This window comes from Eurypyga helias, unplaced genomic scaffold, assembly GCF_000690775.1.
Source record: "Eurypyga helias isolate BGI_N326 unplaced genomic scaffold, ASM69077v1 scaffold8647, whole genome shotgun sequence".
NCBI lineage: Eukaryota > Metazoa > Chordata > Aves > Eurypygiformes > Eurypygidae > Eurypyga > Eurypyga helias.
The window spans coordinates 12,477-31,100 of NW_010259812.1; the positions used below are offsets into that span (position 1 = coordinate 12,477).

The 18,624-nt window shown below is 42.3% G+C and overlaps 1 protein-coding gene across 1 annotated transcript in view; it reads right to left on the bottom strand.

The window, feature by feature from the left end:
* Positions 1–2,469: 2,469 nt before the first annotated feature.
* LOC104511972 (protocadherin Fat 3-like) overlaps positions 2,470–18,624 on the bottom strand; it is a gene marked incomplete at its 5' end in the record, with an annotated part of 66,823 nt that continues 50,668 nt past the window's right edge. The window contains 6 exons of the mRNA XM_010154780.1: positions 2,470–3,089; positions 3,715–3,750; positions 6,329–6,388; positions 10,541–10,612; positions 12,742–13,397; positions 14,473–14,626. Coding sequence (XP_010153082.1) covers positions 2,470–3,089; positions 3,715–3,750; positions 6,329–6,388; positions 10,541–10,612; positions 12,742–13,397; positions 14,473–14,626 — 1,598 coding nt within the window. The remainder of the gene's footprint in view (positions 3,090–3,714; positions 3,751–6,328; positions 6,389–10,540; positions 10,613–12,741; positions 13,398–14,472; positions 14,627–18,624) is intronic.

An 18,624-nucleotide genomic window follows, 5' to 3' on the forward strand; every position in this document is an offset into this window, starting at 1 on the left:
GATAAAAATGTCTCACACCAAAACTGAGTAGGAGCAAACCACGTGTAAACTGCAGCCTAATGCTAAGAGAGCATTACGTTCTCAGAAAGTCTTACAGCTTTAAAAGTGCAGCTAAATTTGCAGCTTTGTTTTTCAAACTGAGATATTCCTACTCTTGAGACATCAATCTAATTGCATCTGCTTTCCTGCAACACAGACATCATGAACAATGCAAGTTATCCCCTAACCGTACCTCTAGGCATGCCAAACCATTTCATGGCTTGTTGGCAAAATCCTCAGTTCCTTACAATCGCAATACAAATTTCCGTATTTTTTTCTTCTTGAAAACACGAGGATAATAGCAGGGAAAGGGGGCTGGAACGTACCATAAGCACATTCAGAATATATCACTGTTACAGAAGCATGTTTACTTTGAGAAGACCAAGTGACATTCATAAATTCAATGGACAGGAACTATTTGCAGACAAGTACTTGATAATACTTGTATGTGCAGTACATGGTCTTTCTAGAAGTTCACCCAATTTATTCATGTACCTGTATAATGAGGTGGTGTCTAGTGAGCAACTGCTGCATGATCCCAAAACAATATCTACACCAATCTTTCACAGCTGGATGAGCCATTGGAGGGAAGCAGCAACATACTGTACCTAGTCCACGAATTTTAGAAATCCTGTTTTATTAAAAGTGTTACAAGCTGCAATTATTTCAGTTACATTCTATTAATAATTTCTTTGTGTTGGGGGCAATTTCTGAATAAATACTTCCTGTAAGTCAAAAAATGGCCCACGATTTAATTTGGGGTGAAACCCATCAGTCAAGAACACGTTGCCCTGGAACACAAGTGTTGAAATATCCAGTTAAAACGTTTGACCAAGAGACAGGACATGGAAAGCAGCAGAGAAAAACTGTTAATGAACCTGCTAATCTATAGCAATGATTTATGTATTCAATAGCTTTTCACAATGACTGAATTATGCCATGGAAGCAATGGATTAAACCCCAGCAGCAATGCAGACTCGTATTCACTGTATAAGGTATACAGATGCTGTAAAATGCAGTGGTAAAAACATTTTCATAGCACTGAGCAATGGGTATATATATTCTGATTTAATACATTGAGTGAAAATCCCATATTGCCACCTTGCACTTAGCTACTCAGGCCAAATCAGTGTGAAAGGCCATTTACTCCAGTCAGGCTGAGGGAAGCACAAAAGCGTACTGATGCTGTGGTTTACCTCATCCCACAACAATATCCTGAAGTCTGCAAACAACCTTTGGAAGTCCTCAAATCCCACATCCAGTGGAAAATCCAGGACCAGATCTCTGGCCACAGCCCATCTGTGCGGTTCCACCGAGTCAGTTTACAGCAGCTGAGAACTCGTCCCGTGAACTCTAAGGATGCACATTTGCCAAATAACATTGAGCAGCAACACAGGCAACTTCATTGCAACTAATTTTACTGCATTGATTGTAGCAAGATGACTGTGTTTAAAGAGGAGATTGCCCAAGCAAGGAATTTCAAAAAAGAATCAGCAGCTCTTTGTAGACAGTTAGTTTCCCCGACGTTTTCAGATCCAAGTTCACACCGCGTACAGAAGTCAAGGGAGGCTGTGCATACACAGCTGGGGCAAAACTGGGCCACTACTGAGCCAAACTGACATTTCTAGAAGTCCTCATGGCTGAAGTTATCCACACTTGCCTGACATCAGGTTTTTAAAAAATGGCAACCAAAGTAGGCCCATTTGGAGTAAATATATGCTGTGTATATGTTGCTCTATATGCACACAAAGTAGAATGAAATGTTATGTAACAAACAAAGGTATAGATAAATATTTACAGAGAAATGACTGGTTGGTTATCTTTGATGGGTCGGTTTGTAATCGCTGTTTTTTCAGCCACCTGACACGTTCTACACAGCAGCCTCAGGGATCAATTGCTTTCACTTTTGCTGACATAAAATTTCATGCAACAGTGCATCTTGGAATGATCCATAACCAGTTCCTTAATACTGTGGGGAGATTATAACACTGTAACACTTTTAATAATACAATAACAAAAAAAAAATCAAAATTTGGGGGAAGAGAAAGAAATTATGTAGCAATTATTATTTCCCCCTGCCTCAAAAGCTGAGTTTTACTCCAGGTAATAAATAGAAGGTACATACTCTCTAGATTGTCTGTAACCATTTTGCGATGTATAATACTTAACACAATTGGTCTCTTCGTGTCTGCACATACAGTATCATTTCTGAACAAGTTAATAATGGGTTATACTGTCTTTTTGCCTTACCCAATATATATAGATACACCTTCAGCAAAATTTTTTCTCAATATTTATACTATTAATTGGACCAAATGACAAAAAGAAAAAAAACTAAGAGGAGGAAGAAGAAGAAGAAGAAGAAGAAGAAGAAGGAGAAGGAGAAGAAGAAGAAGCAGAAGAAGAAGAAGAAGAGGAAGGGACCTTCCTTTACACTTGTGTCTGATGCTGGGTCTCCACAAATGGAATGTGAACATTTTCTAGGTTGAGTTCCTCCACGCTTTCATAGTCACTCACAGCTACTTCGGAGTCATCAAAGCCGCAGCTGGCTGAGACGTCAGAGGAGGAGGCATCTAGAGAGTTGTGCAAGGATAAGGGCACCTTACCTGCACTAACATTTTCTGTGTTCTGGCTTGGGCCAACAGCAAAAGTACTAAATTCGTTCCCAGTCTGAGACCCTGTGGCGTCCGTCTCACTGGGGAACGGGTGAGGAGGGAGGTATTGGCTAGGGTGGAAGTGTGGCCGTCGCCTGCAATCGGGGATGAGTGTACTTGCCATTGACACTGGCTGCGAGGGCGGGAGGGTTTCGTATTGGTCCGGATAATCCTCTGGAAGAGGAGGTGGTAACTGGTCCTGGCTTAAAAACTCCTCTTCGTGAGGGGGAGGGTAGTCGCTGTCGATGTCGTAGCCACCAAGGTAGTAATCTGTTTCCAGCTCTCTGGCACTGCCGTGATGAGCCGAGCCTCCATCTGCTGTCTCAAAGTTGGGCACTTCCTCAATGTCGGACAAGCGAGCACTTGGCATCCAGTCAGAGGTATCCCAATGATACGCTGCAGCAGGAAAGAGAAGCACAGTGTTCCGTGAGGATGGGACAACTAATGACAACAGTGTGTCCCACATGCACTCGCCTCTTAGTCCTCACAGCATCTTTAAATCACAGCATGCGCCCCAGGCCACCGACACAGGTCAGCCATGCTCTGACCAGAGGGGTAGGGGGGGAGAATAAATTGCATTATGATGCTAATGCAAGCAAGCAAAGAAACAAACCACGTCCACTCTCGGGCATTTTGCTTTTTAGGATGCTATTGGGTTGTATTAGAAACTAGGGGTCCAAGAAATCAAAATGGCAAAAATCTCTGAATTAATGCTTTTCACAGTTAATCGACAAATATCTACAAATGCAGTCAGCATGCGTATGGTATCACAACAAGCCTCCCCTTCGACCTCCAATGACTTCTTTTCAAGAAAAAAAGTGTGCAAGCAAATAATCCGGTGAACTGAAAACTGGATCCTGAAATAAAAAACGTGGCTGGCCAGTCGCATGCAGCATTTGAACCCAACAGAATTCAAACAAAAGAGGACATGTGAAGCGGTTCAAGAAAAAACACAGATCAAGTCAATGCCCTGCCCACCCCAGACCAGTCCAACAGGCAGAAAGTGTCTCAGAAATATCACCTCTGTTGTAGTTCTGTCCTTGATCCATAACAGACACTGTCAGATACAAAGTGAAAAGTAAAAACTGGTAACTCGGAGCTTGTTACCAGCACTGTATTACACATGACAACACAAAACTTTCCATGCATACTGCTAAGTACAGCTGCCTCAGTGTCATTTTAATAGGGTTTTTAATTGTTCTTTATTTTAGCGTACAAGATAAGCTTGCCCAGTCAAATGCAGACATATGTAAAGAAATGATTATGTCACGGGTATTATATTCCTTTTGTATCATATCTTAATTATTTACCCTCACTGAACAGATACGGAATTACATTAGAGCTGGAATTCTTAATACAAAAAGGGTTATCCACCATCTCTACGGTTTATAATTGCAAAGCACAATTCTCTCAGTTGCTCATTTTGAAACAGAAAAATAAGAATCTACCATTCTCAGGGCCGGTTCAAACAAATCTGGGCCCACCTGGGCTCAGATACCATGGTGATGGGCACGGTATAAGAACCTGAATAGAATAGAATACAAATCCATTTAATGGGGCGGTCAGCTACAATGCCCCACAACCCCATACCCACCTCCCACCTGCACTGCCATGCTAGCCGGTGGGGAGGGAGGCATTCCAGTATGGAGAGGGTGCAGGGGTGGGGGAGAGAGCAAGGAAAGAGGTTTTATGTGAGACAAGAGCGGCGGATAAGCTGCAGCATTTTCTAGATGAGATGCTCTTGTTCAGCCACATGTTATTGGGCTTCATGCAAGAAGTCTCTGCGCCAGGTCTCTGGGCTGCGTTGCTGGGGTCTGGGCAGATAAATGGACCTTTATGGTGTTATTGTACCTAACTTCTAGGGGTCAGCCACAGACGAGGGCAGAGAAGACAATTCTCCAGGCCTCCACCTATTACATGACTCTTGCCTTGCTTATCACCACGTGGGGCATGTGGCGATGGTGATTTCTTTGTTAGCCAGACAGGAGCTTTCTACCTGCTCTGCGTTAGCCTGGGGTGAGGAGGGCTGGGGCTACTGCAGGGTTAGCAGCAGTGTCTGAACCGGCCCTAACCTCTCTTCTCCTGCCCCACTTCTCTTCTGTAAAGCGGAGTTTGCTGTCTATCCGTCAGAGTAATGACACTGCACCCGAGATGTGTCAGGTCCCTCCGAGCTGTATGGATTCAGGATCCAGGAGAACCTCACTAATTTGCTGACTCGCAAAACCCCCGGCAGCTCCTTGGGGAAGGAGGTCCTTCCTCCCACCAGGCAGCGGTTCTGCCTGGCATGCACTGGGAGCTCTGGTGCAGCTAACTGTTCACTGCTTTCACCTGCTCTGCTGCAGAGCATCCAAGATTCCTACATCTCATATAGGGAACTGGGAAGTGAGCAAAGCATTTTCAGTGACAGCCTCTTGAAACTGCTGCCAGACTGGAGTTTTCTGACCTGTAAAGCATGATGGGGAGCCAATGTGTTTGCTTAAGCTTTACTTTAGGAAGGCAAGGCCATTTACAGTGTCTGTGGTTTCTTTTCAAGGCTATTTTATTGGTTTTTTGAGTGGTATTTTTGTTTTGAATTAACCTTTGCTAGTTCATTTTAGTTGATAGCAAGAAGAATTGCACTCTTACACTTCAAGAAATCAGTAAATATGGTATAGCCAAATACTCAAGCAGCATCACTAGCTAGGAGTACGGGTGCTTTTCAAAATTACTGTGACACTGGCTCAACAAAAAAAAAAAATCAGTCGTTTCACAAAAATAACTTACTTCATCATCTTTATGCTTTATGCAGATTGGATTAGCTGAAGTCTGCAAAAGCTGACTTAAATTTGCTAAAGACATATGAAATTTTGGACTTGTGGATAACTTCAATTGATGTTGAGTTGCTATTTTCCCAGGGATAAGGTAAATGTTCTATATATAAGTAAAATTAATTTTTTTATATGATACATCACATTTCCTCAGTGCTTTACAGAAGAGAAAAATAGCAATATTCCTGTTTTACAGACAGAGAAACCAGTTCACTTGTAACATGACGTGCCTGCAGTTACCCAGGAGGTCAGTGGCAGAGCTGAGTGTTGGGTCCTTGGACCCAACTGCCAAGCTCTATCTAATGGGCACATCAACCCCAGGGGAAAGGCAGTGGTAGGCAGGCTGCCCTGCTATGTGGCACATCTTTTATCTGAAGACAACGCAGCCACCTGCCTACCACCACTTTGCTCCTCTCCATGTGGTCCCATTGGAGTGCATAACCCAGCTCTACTGCAGCCTGGGATACGTTACAGCCTTCCCGTGCCGCCTCCTGTTTCCCAGTCTCTGCAGATAATCTCAATGATTTGGCTCCATTATCAACTTAATCCTTTCCTCTGAAGTCAATGGGAATAAGCAAGCAAAAACACCGACTTGAACAGAAGAGGATGAAGGCCTTTACACCTTTTCTACCACCTCCAATTACCCACAGATATTTTGTGGTACATCCCGCTGGTGTTTTCATGTTTGCTGGTGAAGATGCTGATCTGCAAAACCCAATCCCTGCCACAGGTTTGCTGGTCAGTGTAGATTAGTGAGGTTCTGCTGGAATGTTTCACAATGAAAACAGGAAGCATTGTTGCATAACAAGAAAGAAAAAAATTAAATACCTTCATTTTCTATAGTGTCAACTACATTGTTGACAAGCTGTATGACAGTCACTATGGAAGCTTGCAGGGGAGGGAAAGCAGAAAATAAAGGGAGGGGAAGGACAGCTTCAGGTTAGTATTTAAAACACACATCATATGTTACCACAATAAATTCTCTCAAAAAGACAGAACTGACATTGAAAAAATAAAAAGGCTGCCGACCAATGCATGATTTATGCAGTGGGTTGCAGGACATTTCATTTCAGATAATCCCATACATTACCAGAGTGGTGATAAATTCCAAACCAGCATTTCCAGAAAGGCATATGGGATGATGTGTATCACCTCATAAATTCAAGCAGACTGGCCAGCTGATTGAATTAACCAAAGCGGTATCTTGTCTACCTGACACTAATTTCTAATTCATTCTTGCTTAAAGGTCTCCAGAGACGGTGCCATGTGCTCCAAGGGATCGTTATCTTTTAGACCATCACACCATCTGAAACGATGCTGAGCTCAATCTATTTCCTAAGAGAATGTTTCACTATTTCCTGTTTGTGCTGTGCCGCGTAATACCTCTCGGACATGAAGCAGTACCGCTATGATAGGAGGTCACTTCCAAGTAGGTTTGGTTCAAATTCGGATGTGTGTTTCACAGAATATTTTCACAAATGCTTCGTGTGTTTTCTGCGGGTGTTATACCAAAACATGCTTTCCCCTTGAAACAGTTAATACAGACTTCGCAATTGTTTCATGTGGAGTCGAACGGACCTACAATGTGTGGTCCTCTAGATGACCTGCATTTTGGACCAACTAACACCCCTGCCTTTGAGGACCTGAAATAAAACCCACCCAAACCAGAGGGAAAGCGCTGGTTCAGTGGGTACTAGATCCATTCCTTTTCCTTTGTCTTTAATTATGAGAAAAATTAAACACACCACCCCCCAGCCCCCTCCCCACCCTTCTACTCTGCCCTAGTGAGGCCGCATCTGGAGTTCTGTGTCCAGTTCTGGGCTCCTCAGTTTAAGAAGGACAGGGAACTACTGGAGAGTGTTCAGGGAAGGCTACGAAGATGTTAAGGAACTGGGAATGGAGCAACTCTCTTATGAGGGAAGGCTGAGAGAGCTGGGTCTGTTTAGCCAGAAAAGAGAAGACTGAGAGGTGATCTTCTCAGTGCTTATAAATATCTGAAGGGTGTGTGCAAAGAGGATGGGGCCAGACTCTTTTCAGTGGAGCCAGCAACAGGACAAGGAGCAACAGGCACAAACTGGAACACAGGAAATTCCACCTCAACCTGAGGAAAAGCTTCTTCACTTTGTGGGTGCCGGAGCACTGAAACAGGGTGCCCAGAGAGGTTGTGGAGTCTCCTTCTCTGGAGATACTCAAAACCCTCCTGGACACGTTCCTGTCCAACCTGCTCTAGGTGAACCTGCTTTGCCAGGGCAGTTGGTCTAGATGATTTCTGAAGGTCCTTTCCAACCCCCAGCATTCTGTGAAAAGTGATTGCTCTGGAGCAGGCTGAGAATGGGACCAAAAATCTTGGGCAAGACATACTTTTTTTTGTTTCACACAGCCAATAGACTCAGAGGCCACAAGCAACGTGTTAACAGTATTAGTGCCACTCAAATATATGCCTTTGTTCAATTTTGGGCAAGGGATCAAGGATCTCATCCAATTTCCTCAGTCCTTGTGAATGCTTGGCAAAAAGAGCCTTAATAAACCAAAGAAACCACTTTCTATGTCTACGTTGATCATGCTTGTGCCACCAATAGTACTGGTAATTGTACAAGGGAAGCTGGTATTGGCTAATGCGTAATAAACAATAGAAAAATAAGTAAGTCCATGGAATTAGCTGCTGCATGGCTGGGAAAAGAGAAGGAGGGCAGCTGTAAACTCTGAGAGAACAACTGAGAGTGACCAACAGAAGGTCAAAAATCAGGGCCGGCACAGTCTTCACTGCAACTAAGGGTTGGCTCTGGTGGGAGATGCGCAGAGCATGTTCACGGGAGGGAGGGAAACTTCTACCCCTTGAGTGCAAGGCAATACCCAAATACAGCATTGCTCAGGGGTAAAAATTGCTGTCATCGACAGCAGGTTCTTGGACATCGCAGTACAACCATCCATTGGCCTGCAGTGAAACAGTAACCTAAAACTACGCTTTTGCCATGTCCCCCCAGATTCAAAACAGCTTACCACGGAAACCTGTAACTTGCCTTGGAAGTGATTCTCAAAATGTTATTGCAGAAAGTGAGCAACTTTGTTTTGTTTGCGGCTAATAAAAGCGTGTGCTCTTTGATCACAAAACATACTAATTTCTCCCAGCAAGACTAGGAGAGCTGAGCAATTTAAATGAAGTATAAATAAGGTGGAAAAAATAAAAGTAGGTTCAAAATCATGCCCCAGAAAGAGTCTGTGTGGTGAGACAACACGTGTTCGACCCAGCAAGAGAAGGCTCCAAGCACTGTGGAGTGGGTGAGTGGAGGCTGCCTGCACCCAACACAAACTGAACAACGTGGGGCTGTTCACACCTTCAAAAAAAAAAGCGGTGCAAAACAAATTTCCCCAGTTGTCAGTGATAACAAGTTTCACACAAGAGACTGTCGGCACAGTCATTTGCACAGCAGCGTGACACAAACCTGTGCCCACTGCGAGCCATGTGAGCATCCAGTGGCATTGCTCTCGGCTCTGGAAGGAGTTTGGGGAAGGAGCAGCCTGTCCTGCCTCCCCAAAAGGCTGAATTGCTTCTGTTGTGGTTTCACTGACAACTTTTTAACCTTTGTAGGGATGCAAAACACAAAGAATTAAAATGACAGGAAGGGGAAGTATTTATGGCTTCAAGAGGGATATCTGTTAGCCCTTACGTACGTGTATGTGAGCATGTATAAGCTTACTTATGCTGTATTTATATTTTAGGTTCTTTCACTGCAAACAGCACTGCTGCTGCAAGAAAACAAGAGCCTGCATTCTTGCACTGATCTCTGTTTCTTCCCTCATTCTCCCTGAAGATATGGATTTGTTTAGACACTGAACCAGCATTGTTATCTCTAAAGGCCGTATTTTAAATGCAGCTTTCACAAAAAATGAGCAAGCACCGAAGGTCCAATCCAGCTTCAGTGGGTACGGTGTCACTGATTTAAATGGGGCAGGATCAAATGTTTCAAAAGCCTAATTAGAAATTGGAGGATATAGAAAGTAACCACGTGCAATAAATGACAACCTGAATATTTAGTCAAAGGGTAATTATAATACAAATACATATTATTGAAATAATTCTAATAATTATTCTAAAAAACACAAGTTATTTTTTGGGATGCAGGGGCAGAACAGCACTGAGAAACTTGACAAAAATACTCATGATACTTCAGCCACAGCTAAACCAAAAGGAACTGCAAGTGTACTTTGCTTTAAGTGCTTTTTCCAACATTTAGGAGTACCTAGGGAAGAGCTGAATGACATGACTGAGGAACTGTGTCTCCAGACAGTTCATTAACTGGCGGCTGAGGAAACGAAGTACAATTTCTTTGCGCTAATCTTTTTCTGTGTATCTGAATGAGGTTTCCCTGACATCCATCATCCCCCTCTGGCAGAAACATCTTGCCTTTTCTCAGACCCACCGCTCAACATACATGAGCCGTAGGAACAAAGGTTTTCTCTCATTTAGTAGGCCTCTTTCAGGCTGTGTATGGCTCTGCCCACGACACTCACTGAAATAATGCTGTAGGACATGAGAGTCAGCAACAAACATGCACCAAGCATGGATTTAATGTTGCTTTATTCTTCGCTGAGCTGCCAGGGAGAGGCCAAGCCACGAGGGACAGGCTCATCTGCTCACCCCTGCTGCTGAGCATCAGCAGTTTTGTTGGGACCACGAATGACACAGGCAAACAGCACAGAAATTCCCTTTAATTTGACTGATGAAACATGGAAGTCATCCTCTTCCAAGAGGGAAAATGATAGAAATTTTAGTTTCAATTGCAACCTACTAGTCAACCAACTTATATCTTGGCAACATGACTTTGCTGTATCACACCTTTAATTCACAAGCATCAAGATTTTAATTATATTCCTATAATTAAAAAAAAATAGCCACAAATGAGGCTTTGAGCCCAAGCCTTTCTGACTTCGATCACTGGTAAAGGCTTTTCTAGATGTCACCCAATTGTTTTTAATAATATTAGAGAGAGAGTTAAAAAGCTTTGTCCCAAGTATAATAAAGATAAATTAATTTCTTACCATTATCATCACCAGAATCAGACTGGAAGGAGCTGAGGGACTGTACTTCAGAGTTGCTGCCTTTATTACTTCCTGCAAAACAGGTCACTTCTTCAGCGTCATCAATCCCTTTACCTTCATTGACAGCAAAAACAAAGCAAAATGGTACTCTCCAGGTATGTACATTTGTCTATTTATACCACAGAGCCACTTAAATCCTGCCAACCAGTAGCCTTCTGTGATTTTTGTCAGAATACTTTTTTTTTCCTTCATACAGAGGAAATGACCTGCTGGTCAAGAAGGCAGCTGATGAAGGTACCTAGACTTTTGAAGTGTTTGAAGCCAAAGAGCCTTTCAAGTGGCTGACACCACTGTAAGCAAGGAAGAAAAACATCTGTATTCAGTATTACATTCTCAGATGACATGTAGTCAGCAGCAAAGAAAATGATGACTTAAAACATGTGGTATAAACATCTTATACAAGGGATTACAGTTACATTTATCTTTACTGTTCATTTCCTAATTTGAGAGCCTCATTAAAGGCTCATTCAATGCTCAATAAACTGATTGTGCATCTTTTTATTCATATCAGTGGCCCTCGGATCAGGTTTTAACGGCTCCACCACTGACAAATAATAGACTATGCTTCAATTTAGATTGCTTTTCATCAGGGACATTCAGTCCTGACAATGCTTCTACAGTTTAGAAATGTAACTACAGCCTATGGTATAAATTCTCATGTAATTAAACACACATGAATAAACACATTCAACTACACATTATATCACTGATAATAAGGAACACAAATAGTTAGCCTCCACAGTAAGCACTGGGATAGATAAGGGAGCTAATTACAAAAGAACAAGCTCAGGTGCTGCAAACACCTAAGTGCAGCTCTCCACCTGCTAGCTGTAGGTATTCCTACCCAGCATGGGGCACATCCGTACAGTGGGGGCTGATTTGCCCCTGCTGAGAAGCAGGGTATGTAGTAGATGGAGCGAGCTCTGCAGTAACGAAGCCATGCTGCTTCCCGCTCCTTGACAGCTGAGGTCCGTCTCCATGGTGTGGCCTCATGCTGTGCAGAAATTCATACAGAGACCAGCAGCGTCTGTGGCAGAAACACCCAGGAGAATACAGAACACAGCACGTATGGGGGCTGCCATGCTGATGCTTTCAATCGGCAAAACTATATTTAATGGTTAAAAAGGTCAACCACAACACAACTGTGAAAAACAGCCCAAAGAAATTAAAATTAATTCCTGTTTTTCACTAGAAGACCTTAGCCAATGTGCTGTCTTAGATAAAAATGTGTAGGTCAGGACACAGGTATGAGGCAGTGCCAGTTTACCCTCTCCTTTCCTCAGTTCCTATTGCCTAGGACTATGGGACTACGAAAGTTTCTGGATCGTGGAATTTTAATTTGGTTAAGGCTGTGTTTGCAGTGGGGTTGAAGATGCAGTAGGAAAAGCTACTAAAAAGATCAAACATCATAAAAATCCCGTGTATGCTAATGCAAACACATCCCAGTCCATATGACACCTTCTGACTTGCACGGATAGACAATGTAGGGCTGTAACTCTGTCCCAGCAAACTGGTATTTCCTGCTATGTGAAGTTTGCTGCATCTCCAGCAAGTTCTTTGGGAAAGGGGCATGTGTTTATCAGCTGAGAAACCACCAGAGCACGAACGTGGTAAGTGTGGGGATCAGAAACTGATCACTTGTACTGAGTGCAGCTGGGAATGCAATGGACTGAAAGGGTGATCCTTCAAGTAGTCCACCATTTTCTGCTTAATTTCATAGACAGTGGAAGTAGAGAATATTAGTTCATTTGTCTCTGTTGCAAAACACAATTGCTTCTTGCTGAAAGTTTAGCTGCCCCAGGAGATAAACTGCCCAAACCTAGCTGAGTTTATATTTGAGATTTCTGCCCCAAATTATTTTTTCAGTAGAAAGATGATTGCATTGTATCACTTGAAGAGCTAACGCTCAGAGCACTTACTCATATGTGCTTTCTGAACAAGTGAAATAAACGCGTTTAGTCATACTCAATGCATAGAAATAGAGGTTTTGTACGCCTCGTTTAATTATAACCTTTCAGAATTAAACCGAATCACTTCTTGGAGAACTGTAACAACTGTAAGTGCATGAGGTTGGAGCATTAAGAGTACCTGTGGCACCTTGAAGGCAGGGAAGAGCAAGACTGGCATGCAGTGGTACTTACTTTCCGTCCCAGCATCCCATGTGCTCTTCCTGATGGAGTCACAGTCGGAGCGACAGGGAGACACAGCGGGCAAGTTCGGAGCCACACTGCACACCACCACTCCCCGCCTGGCTGTCAGTATTCGAGGGGACTCAGGATGAAACGTCGTCATCTCCTGGTGCTCCACACCAAGCCCATCCACTATCTTGTCCAGGTTATTCCTCGAGTCACTCTGGAAGCATGGGGTATAGGCCATTGGCCTCACCGGGACCTGTGGAGGCCCAACCTCTTGGTAGATATTTCTGCTGTCTCCGCTGTTCCTGATGTTCTTGAACTGGATGCCGTTGCTCTTGTTGAGCAGGGCGGCAGTAGCCGGATCCTGTACGAGCGTGATGTTGTTGCGGGAATAGTTCTTCCTGAAAACTTTCTTGCGAAAAATTATAAAGAGGACAATCAACACAAATATGACAAAGAGGACCACGGCTATTCCTATCAGCTCCTCCTTGCCAACATACGAATGCCCAGCTTGTATATTGGGAACCACCACAGGGCGAAGACCACAGTATTGCCCCACATAGCCAGGGGTGCAGTTACACAGAAATGAACCAAATATGTTGACGCAGGAGCCCCCATTTTCACATTCTTCTCTTTCACACTCGTTGATATCTTCTTCACACCTTCAAAGAAGAAAAGGAGAGTTAGGAGTTTGGAGAACATCTAGCAAACAGCCGAGATTGCACATAATCTTGTCAAAGTGGTACCATTACAGTTTGCATTTTTCTGGTGCTTGGCAAATGATCTTATTATTATCGTACTATTTAATGTTTGGGGTTTGTTTGTTTGCTTTTTCTACAGATATTCCATGGCTTTTTAAGACAATAAAATGGAAACATCAAGAAGGAAATAGGTCTTTAAAGCATCTGATTGGAAAAGATTCCTGGACCCTCATGAGGCTAATTAAATGCCATAGAGAATCTCAGCCTTTTTACATCGTTTCTGGACCATCCCATGGAATTCAATAAAAAAAAAAAAAACTTAGGAGGATTCAAGGACAAAATAGTTGAGAAAAACTATAGTAAAAAAATCATAGTACTTATTTGAGAGAAGAGGTGGATATACTAACTGTTTAAAATTATTTAGGGCTGGACATAAAATGGGTAAATATTAGAGAAGCAGGGGAAAAAAAAAGAACAGGCACCTTAAAGAGTGAGGAGAATTGAAAAGAAGAAGAGGTGATCAAAAGAGGGCAGAACAAAAACTATAAACAGGAGACAACCTAAATAAAGCATGTCTATGGGCAGGTCAGGGGGTTTTATGTTTCTACACCAAGTATATGATCAAGGCTTGGATTTTAAAAAATGAATGCAATAAATTAGGCTTTTATGTCAGGGCTAAGCTGATGAAATAATTGATCCATTTAAAAAAAAAAGGATTACATAGCAGCTTCCACAGTCTTCATGAGATTGCTCAAAAAGTACACATTTAGGTGTGCATATCAGAGAAAACTGTCTGGACATAACATCCTGAAAGAGTAATTTAGGAGGCCAAGTTCAGAAAAGCATTTGTGAACATGCAAGCCTCATGGATTTCTCAGCTGTCATTAGCTCAGACTTGAAAGAAGCACTGAATTTTGGGTTATTTGAATTTTTTGCTAGGCGAATCATAACTTTTGGGTACAAAATGCCTGATCAAAAAACCCGCCATCACTGAACTGAAAAGCTCCCGCTCCCCACCCCGGGGCGGGTCACTTACGTTACTCCCGTCAGGCCATTTTTGCAGTTGCAGATGAAAGCGTTGCCGATGGGATCACATGAGCCTCCATTCCGGCAGGGATTTGGGAAGCAGGCTGTGATCTCTGACTCACAATTCCTTCCCGTAAACTGGGAGAGGCAATTGCACTGGTAGCCTGGGAAGTGAATGACACAGAGAAATAAATCAGAAACCTACCACTGTAGCTGTCTAGAAACAAGGGGATTCATTCTGTAACTTTACTCAAAAAAGAAAAGTTTTACTGTAGGGGAAAGGGAATGTTAATACTCATTCTCATATGTCTGTGTAGTCGGTCCAACGTTTGATCTGTGATGTGTGGAAAACTGGAGCTCACATCTACAACTGGAAACCAAAGGAATAGTTGCAGCTCAGACCATCCTGATGGCCGTGATTCAGGCAAGAATAAATGTCATCCATGAACAACTTCGGTCACAAGAAATATTCTACATCAAGGATGCAACTCCCAATATTCTTGAAAAGAAACACATTTTGCTGATAGTGGAAGCCCACACTCCATTTTTGGGCTTCACTGAAGAACAAATACATGAGCTGAGAGCTTTTTCACATCTGCCTTTGCAAGGATGACACAGTAGGGATGTGACAGTAATAGAACACTCGATAGTAATACCACTTTCATAAAGCGCATCATCCAGGCCCGAACTATGAATTTCATAATACCAGCTGAACTGGGCGACGCAAGCCCTAATCAGAGCTGATTATGTGCATAGTGTGTTAATAAGAGACTGATTAATCCCTGGCTGCAATATATCAGACATAACTCCACTCAAGCACAGGAGGACCCTGTAGGGGATTGAAGTCCTACTTCCATGTTTCTTGCCAACAAAGGAGCAACACTTGCGTAAAAAACAGGCTTTAAACCCATGAGTTCACTGTGCCAAGCATCAAATGACAAGTCTCTTTTTTTTTCCCCTTTCCTTGTGATTTCATATTGCAGAATTCCATTAATAAAAACTTAATTTAATGCCACAAAGAAATCCAGTGAGGCAGTGCATCTCCTTCTATTGTGAACTGGATACTGAAATCTGACTGCTTTTACATGTGAAAAGAGCAAGGAACATGTAGGCAGTCCCTGGGATGGAAAGACTGCTAGATTAGAGATGTTTAGCTAGCAAAATTTTCCTGCACATCTGTAAAAATTTTCAGCTGATTTTTTAAAAAACTACTTACACAATCTAAATGCCTCAAACAGATGGGTAGGAATGGTTCAAACTCCAGTCATGGGGTTCACATACTTGCTGAATGTGGTATATTAAAGAACTGAAACAAGGCCCTGCTGAGAAGGACGTGGGGGTACTGGTGGATGAAAAGCCGAACATGAGCCGGCAGTGTGCACTGGCAGCCCAGAAAGCCAACCGTATCCTGGGCTGTATCCGGAGAAGTGTGGCCAGCAGGTCGAGGGAGGGGATTCTGCCCCTGTACTCTGCTCTGGTGAGACCCCACCTGGAGTGCTGCATCCAGCTGTGGAGCCCTCAATATCAGAAGGATATAGACTGGTTGGAGCGAGTCCAGAGGAGGCCACAAAGACGATCAGAGGGCTGGAGCGCCTCTGCTGTGATGAAAGGCTGCGAGAGTTGGGCTTGTTCAGCCTGGAGAAGAGAAGGCTCCGGGGGGACCTTATTGCAGCCTTCCAGTACCTGAAAGGGCTTATAAGAAAGATGAGGACAGACTTTTTATCAAGGCCTGTTGTGAAAGGACAAGGCGTAATGGTTTTAAACTAAAAGAGAGTAGAGTCAGACTAGATATAAGGAAGAAATGTTTTACAATAACATCGTGAAACCCTGGCACAGGTTGCCCAGAGAAGCTGTGGATGCCCCATCCCTGGAAACATTCAAGGCCAGGTTGGATGTGGCTTTGAACAACCTGATCTAGTTGAAGATGTCCCTGCTCTTTGCAAGGGGGATTGGACTAGGTGACCTTTAAAGGTCTCTTCCAACCCAAAATATTCTATGATTCTATGATTAATACTGATGGAAATGGAGATGAAATGGTTGAATGCAACTCAATTTTAACTAGATGATCTTTAAGGTCCTTCCAACCCAAACCATTCTACGATTCTATGAAACTATGACTCAGTTCTGTGTCAAAATCATTGAAGATTAAGCTGATGTAGCTGAAATATCATCCCTCAGTGGTGAGCTTTTTAAAAACTTTCTATATGTTTATTTAAAAAAAATTTAAAAAAACCCCACAAATTTTATTTTAAAAGCTGCTGTTCTAGGAAGCAAGGCAGGAATTTCCAGCACAATTACATGGGAAATAATTTCACAGAAAAAATATGGAAAACCCCAGTGGGTGCACAAGGCAACAGCAATTCTGCATTAAGACTCCCACATCTTTTATGTCTTATCCGGTTCAATTCACCTAGTTCAGTTACTCTAATTGCATTCTTTCAGGAGGACAGGCTTTAGAGAACAAACTTGGAACCAGACTTGCTGGCATATTTAGTCAAGAGTCCAATCCTATTTAATTGAAGATAAATGAAATACATACTCAAATATCATGCTGTTTCATTGTCCTGCTACAAGAAGGGAGATAGAAGCCTGCTGTTTTCTAGGCTGCAGATTTAAGAAGAGAAATGATTTGACTTTGAGGATTCCTGAAGAGCATGTTTGGTCAGCATCAGCAACATCGGATTATTATTTGGTGTCCTATACGTATCTCTGACAATGCGAACAACTTTCTGGACCTGCAGAGATCTGGGTCTGGAGAATTACAAACCATGCCTGCAGTAAGCACTGCATTTTGATGCCAACCGTATTTATTGTTAGTTGGCAAAGTGGCTGATCTAGAAATACTGTAAGTAGAAATAAATAAGGCTGTTTCAGTGCTTCATTTTATGACTGAACAGTGACATCTATAGTTCAAAAATTTACAGTAATGTTTTATATATTTTTTATGGTCTCAATGAGTTTAAGCGAAATGAAAATGTTCAATTCAAATATAAAACACTTTATTCATAAACAAATCTGTTACCTTATATAATAACAGGATATATTCTTCTATTTGTTACCTGAAAACTAGATAACTTTAAAGTGACTTTAAAAACCAACTTTCTGTACCTAAGTTACAAGTTGCCAATTACTTGTAAGACAAAGCCTTTCAATCACTTTCTTTTCATGTTTTATATTTGTTTCAGGTGATTAAGTTCTGGGTTCTCACTCTTTAACACGTTCTGCTATGTTTACTCACTGCAAAAAACTTCAGAAATCTTGATTATATTGAAAAAAAAAATCTTTTTACCACCAAATATAAAAGGAAAACAGATTTATTAATTATTATTATTATTTCCTACTCTTTATATTAAAGATGAACTAACTTCAATTAACTTTTTATAGTAAGAGGAGATGAAACTGAATGATCCAGATGGGTCAGAGGTCTATTGGGCAAGACCAAACAAGCCCAAACAAGACCCAAATAAAAATTCTGCTTCTGAAAGCCTACATTTTCAACTGAATTTGATTTAATGATGGTGGAGCACAGTCAGATATTAGAATATTGAAATATTCAGCATAGATTCTAAGTCTAGGGATCAAAGTTAGAAATAAAAAGGCAATAAAACAAGACAGTATTAAATTACAGTATTTATCACTGACTTTTCCTCCCGCTGGAAACACTGCCATCACCTGCCAACTCTGGGCTGCTGGCTCAGACAAAGAACTTTCCCATGACACACACGCTTGGAGCTGCAAAGCATTCACCCGGGATGCCTCCAGCACAGCAAAGCATATGTTGAAACTCATGGAGTAGGGAAGTGAAGAGCTCAGTACACAGCATTTATCGACTCGGCCAGCAGCCTTGCCAGACCTTTTATGCTTCTCCAAACCTCTCAGCCGAGGCTGTAATTTTGCCCGCTACTGCACACTGTAGCCACGTGCCGCGGACAAAGCGCAATCATAAAGAAAAGCCTTTTGGTCAAAAGTGCATCTTGGGTCTAACAAAGATTTTTATTACACTTTTAATTAATTAACCTGGTAATCTATCATGCATTTCTTCCCACCCGTTCAGCATGAAAACAATAAGCAAACTTCCTGCACTGAAGGACAACAGAGCTGAAGAAAAGGCCAAGTGCCCTGTCCTCTCAGTAGGGGATGACAAAACCCTTTCAAGCAACCT